General features: G+C 46.2%; 1 protein-coding gene across 2 annotated transcripts in view; it reads left to right on the top strand.

Annotated features, from left to right (window-relative positions):
- NXT1 (nuclear transport factor 2-like export factor 1) overlaps positions 1-2,639 on the top strand; it is a 3,099-nt gene extending 460 nt beyond the window's left edge. The window contains exons 1-2 of one of the 2 annotated variants that reach the window (XM_015559729.1): positions 25-131; positions 1,927-2,639. In XM_015559729.1, coding sequence (XP_015415215.1) covers positions 110-131; positions 1,927-2,408 — 504 coding nt within the window. In that variant the 5' untranslated portion in view covers positions 25-109 and the 3' untranslated portion in view covers positions 2,409-2,639. Of the gene's footprint in view, positions 1-24; positions 132-1,926 lie in introns of those variants that run through there. The other variant, XM_006757254.2, reaches the window with a different exon arrangement.
- Positions 2,640-5,475: the final 2,836 nt, after the last annotated feature.

Genomic DNA, 5,475 nt, shown 5'->3' with positions numbered 1-5,475 from the left:
TCATCTCCGGTCCAGCCTCAAAGACCTGAGGGCGGGGGGACCCTGGGAAGCGGCGAGCTTCAGAGCCTCTCCGGTCCTGCTTGTTTCCAGTCTCCTTTTCTCTGACTTGATGGAGGCGGGCCCTCAGCCCTGTAAGTGACCCACGTGCCGTGGCCAGTGGTCGTTTTGTGAAGCCTCGGGGCGGGCAGGTTGTTACCTGTGTTTGGAAAGACCACTTGGGGAACCCCACAGGGGCTGGGGGCGGGGAGCAGAGGCGGGTGTCTGAGATCCGTGAGATGGTAGAGGAACTGAGGTTATGTCCAGGCGATGAATGTGGTTCAGAATTCCAGCAAGACAGAAACTTGGGTCCCCGAGCGGTATTTTCAAACTAACATCCGGGAATTGTGCTCCGATAGCCTTGGTTTCAAAATGCAGGAACTTTAAAAAAATAAGCCAGTCAAAGGTCAGCATAATCTTGACAACATGTTTTTAAGGGCTACACACGTTCTTGTAAATGATCAATTAGGAGTGTGCTTACTTTCAAGACCTTGACTAAACCTGTTTCAATTTTCTTATTAAGTATAATTGTTGTTTAGTGCTACTCATACCCTCTCGCCCATTTGTGGCGACCATTCAATGAGGTAATGCGTGCTAAGCATGTAGCAGATACCAGCCGAGAGTGTTTGCGGAGGCTTGACCTCAGGTTCATGGAGTGAGTGGGAAGACCAAGGTGGGCATCTGGCCCTGGAACTGCTCACCCCTAGGACGGTGCTACCTCCCGGTGCCCTACAGTTCTTTACGGGAGGCGGAGGCCTCCACTTTTCTCAGCCCCGGCTTCTTCCAGGTCCTCTGTGTAATCTTTTATGGATTTCATTTAAAAAAAACAAAAACAAAAACTAAGGTCTGAGAAATGTAAGGAAAGGTTTAATATTTAATTTTGTAAATATAAGCATATCCACTATTTCAGTAATGTTGGATTCTTTTTTAGTGAAATATTTTATGATCCGGTTGGACTAATGAGAACTTCGACATAGATTGGTCCGACATGCAAAAAAGAACAAGGAACTATAGCAGTTGTACCATACCCTTAAAAAAACAGACACACACAAGTAATACTATTTCTTTATGATTTTGGACATTTTTTTTTTGTGTGTGTGTGTGTTTTTAGGGAAATGTAGCATCGCAGCTACAGTTGAAATTATTTTTGCTGCTCTCATACCCCCCTCCCCACCACCCCATAGACTCTCTTTGGCTCTATCTTGTCTTTCCATTGTGGCTTATAGGACTTACCTGGTGGTGGGTATTTGTGCTCACCGATGCTAGGTGTTCTCCATTCTCATTCCCAGCCAGCTGCCAGGTTTGCTGTTTATAGCTTATCATGAGAATTACGGCCATCATCCGACCCCTGCCCTTGTGGCATTTGTTCTCTTACCCTCTTAAGAAATGACTTTTTTTTTAAACCCTTTTCGTCTCTGGAGTGAACCCATGAAGACTGTCACCAACTGATGAGCTTATGCCATCTGATTGGCCTCTATTGGGCCACTGTTCCCTTCAACAAGGTCCACTGTCTTTACTGGATAAATTTTCCTCACTATCCACACTTTCAGGAAAAACTGGCCTTCCATTGTCATGTATACTGTTTTATAAAATGAGATTTTTAAAATTCATAGTAAGGGCTACTATTTTCTGAGATGTAGGTATCAGGCTTTTCTAACTAAGCAATTTCTCACATTACAGCTGTGCCACAAGTGGTAATATTTCCATTTTAAGAGGAGCAAACTGAGGTTTAGTAAGATGAGGTGTCGGCAGCCATTTGAGACTAGAGACATCTCTCTATAGTATGTAATTAAGTGTTTTACCACCAATAGAAACGGAGGATTGTTCTTTGTCAGGATAGAGCGAAGTTTGGCATTCACCTGGGTTCTCTTCAACCTTCCTGCCCCACAGCCCCGGCTCCCTCAGGTGCGGGAAGCACCTGGGTGGAGGCCTCCTTCGGGAGAGCGGAGATGGCATCCGTAGACTTCAAGACCTATGTGGATCAAGCCTGCAGGGCTGCTGAGGAGTTCGTCAACGTCTACTACACCACCATGGATAAGCGGAGGCGCCTGCTGTCCCGCCTCTACCTGGGCACAGCCACCCTGGTGTGGAATGGGAACGCAGTTTCAGGACAAGAGTCCTTGAGTGAGTTTTTTGAAATGTTGCCTTCCAGTGAGTTCCAAATCAATGTGGTTGACTGCCAGCCTGTACATGATGAAGCCACCCCAAGCCAGACCACAGTCCTCGTTGTGATCTGTGGAACAGTGAAGTTTGAAGGCAACAAACAACGGGACTTCAACCAGAACTTCCTTCTGACCGCCCAGGCCTCACCTAGCAACACAGTGTGGAAGATAGCAAGTGATTGCTTCCGGTTCCAGGACTGGGCCAGCTAGTAGAGCTCTGGAGAGAAACACATCTCAAAATGTGGGGACACCAGTTCCTTTCTGTTGTGGGCTACGCTGCCCAGGGTGAACTCTGCATTTGCTCGAGTCCAAGCAGCCCCTTTACGAGTATACTTATTTGTCATAGTTGCCTTTTCGTAGTACAGTTTTCTATTTTTCTACTTGTCCAGTAGAGACCCTGGTTCTGGAAATTCTGACAAATAAAATAATACTACAAATGTTTCTTTTCTCTTGCCTAATGTGTTTGACAGGTTTTTAGAAGGTAGGTTAAAGGCAGTAAGCTTAGTAGAAGGCACCTGCAGAGGTGTGAGGTCCAGGGGCAAGCACCTGCCCAGGCACGGGTGTGCACACACTTGTACTCGATCTGGGCTTCATGGCCATCTCCACACTGGAATTCCTTGTGGCACTGAAATTACCTTTGCTCAGGCCACACATCCCAGACTAACTACCCTAATGTCTGAGGTAGTGCTGGGCATTGGCATTTTGCAAAAGCAACTTGGTGTCTCAGTGTGTGGTTTACTCTAGAAAACATTAGAATCACCTAATGTAGGTAGCTGGGCCCTACCTTAGAACCTTAGCTGAGAGTTAAGTGAAGGAGAACAGGTGAAATACTAAAGAGCTAATAACTGCTTGTAAGAACCAATAGAAGGGATCTCGTGGCCAGGTGGCTTCCCCAGTTAAATTTTCTTTGATAAGTGTGCTAGTTTGGGGTAGAGATGGTAGGATTTCTCTTTGAGAAGGAAAATACTGATGTGTAGGCTGGTACAGATGACAGTTTCCTCCTAGTACCCTTTCCCTTCTCTAGATACTGAAGCCCAATGTTGAACGAAACAAGGTACCCGCCTAAAAGAGGACTTCCCACTCGATTTATAGCTAGGTTTGCATGACCAAGTCCCAGCTAATGTAGAAGCAGAAGGGTTGGGCTTGTAGGGGAATATTGCTTCAGAAGACCTTTCTTCCTGTGCCCTGCTGCCTGGAAGGCAGCTTTCATGGCTGCCACTGGCTCTGGCTCATTCTTGGGCCAGGAGGACAACTTGGCTGTACGCTAGAGGAGGAGTGAGGAACCTTTTTTCTGCCAAGGGCCATTTGGATATAACATCACTCGCGGGCCATACAAAATTATCAACTGAAAAATTAGCCTGCAATATTTGATCAAACATTTCATTAACTCACCCCTAATGCCTTGGCAGGACCAGACAAAATGAGTTCGCAGGCTGGACTGTTCCCACCCCTGCTCTAGAGGTAGGTTTATGTTGAGCTGGAAGGAGCTTGGGTCCCTGGTGACCATGTGAAACCACCAAAATGGCCTCAGTTTGCCTACCCCAAGACTTAGAAGTAAACCCTATCTTAAACCATTATTGCTTCAGGGCCTGTGTCACATACTGTACAAAACCTATTCCCAAGCGACAAAAAATGTTTGGAACAGGCACTCTAGAGACCTAGAGCAGTGCTTCTCTGGACCATCCCCTGGGCATTTGCTAAGGATTCAGGTTCTCGGGCCCCACTACTGACCAAACAAGCTGTCCATGAAGGCCCTGGTGCTCAATAAGGCTGGAGGACCACTGAATTTTTGGAATATCTACTCTTCTCTTGCTGGGAGACTGATCTGTCAGAAAAGGTTAAAAAATGGGCATTGCAGGGACACCAACTGCGGTCAAATTTCATCTGCTGCTCAACATCTGCAAGCTTCAGTTTCCTCATCTACACCGTGGGGTAGGATTTTACATGGCATAAGTGTGCGCAGTGTTCTTAGGACAGAGCCTGCTACATGGATCATGGTTACAAAAGTGAACGGGATGGTGTGTACCTACTGAGCTTGGGACTGACCACATTTAGATGCTTCCTGATTTCTGGCCTTTCCTGAATATCTAATCTGAGTTTAAATGGTGCGTTAGCACCCCTTCAGCTTTGCTCACTGTCCATTTCACCTCCCACCCATTTCACTTCTACCAAAGGTTCCAAGCACTCTGCTCTTCACCACCTCCCCCCCCCAGGCCAGCTCCTGCCTTCCCACCTCTGTTCAGTTAGGGCCTCACCACTTCTCCCTCAGACCATCCAAGACTTCCCTCTGCTCCCTGCGCACCTTTCTGCTCTACCACTGTAGCCTTCATAGAATTAAAACCAATTTGAACTAACAGACCGTGCTTTGTCACAGCCTCCCAGCTGCAGTGTTGCCTCAGAGCTGACCTGCCTCAGGGACATGGATGTAGCCATCATCAGGAGAGAGTGAAACACAGAGAAAGCGAGCTCCCCTCCTCCCCTTCTCCACAACCATAAAGTTTGTGGATTTGGGCCAGAATAAAAACCCACACAGGGATTAACATCACTCCTCAGCACAATTAATTTTAAATAATCCTTAGTATTAAAATAATTTAAAATGCATAAAAAGTTGCAAAAATAAGTAGTAACTACTTCATCTAGATTTGCCTTAATTTTCTATACCAGATTTAGAAATTTGTGTCCACTTTCATCTGTTTTCACAGCATGAAAATATAAATGGATCCACAGCTTTGGTTTCAAGGTCCCTTTGCTGGGATGAAGGGAATGGATCAGGAAGGATGAGAAAACACTTAAAAAATTCACTTTCATTCCCAACTTGGTGAAAACCTTTGCCTGAATGTCTTGTAATCTCAGGAATGATGGAGGTGGGGGCAGAGTTGGGCCACCGAACTGGATGTTGTGGCCATTTTGAAATCCTACTTTGTAACTTATTTTCAGGGGATTGAACCCCTGATCATCTTTGAGTAGACCTCCTGCTGGGTCTCAGGCAGAGGAATCCTATTGTCCTTGCAAGAGTGGCAGGTTCAGGACCTGGCCCAGCAAACAGAAGTGAAGAGCAGAGGGGAAAAGGAAGCCTTGGTCCACTATGTGACTGAACCAACCCCAAAGCCCATGTACTTCACCTCCAGGCCTTCTGGGAGTCAGCAAATCCCTTTTAACAGGTAAGACAGTTTGATGGGCCTTTCTGCAACTTGCAAAGTTGTCCAACAGATATGAGTCACCACTTTTCATTTATCATAGTGAGAATGAACCAACACATTTTGCTATACTCCCTGTT

The sequence above is a fragment of the Myotis davidii genome, unplaced genomic scaffold (assembly GCF_000327345.1).
Source record: "Myotis davidii unplaced genomic scaffold, ASM32734v1 scaffold435, whole genome shotgun sequence".
NCBI lineage: Eukaryota > Metazoa > Chordata > Mammalia > Chiroptera > Vespertilionidae > Myotis > Myotis davidii.
This window is presented reverse-complemented; position numbering and strand designations above follow the sequence as displayed.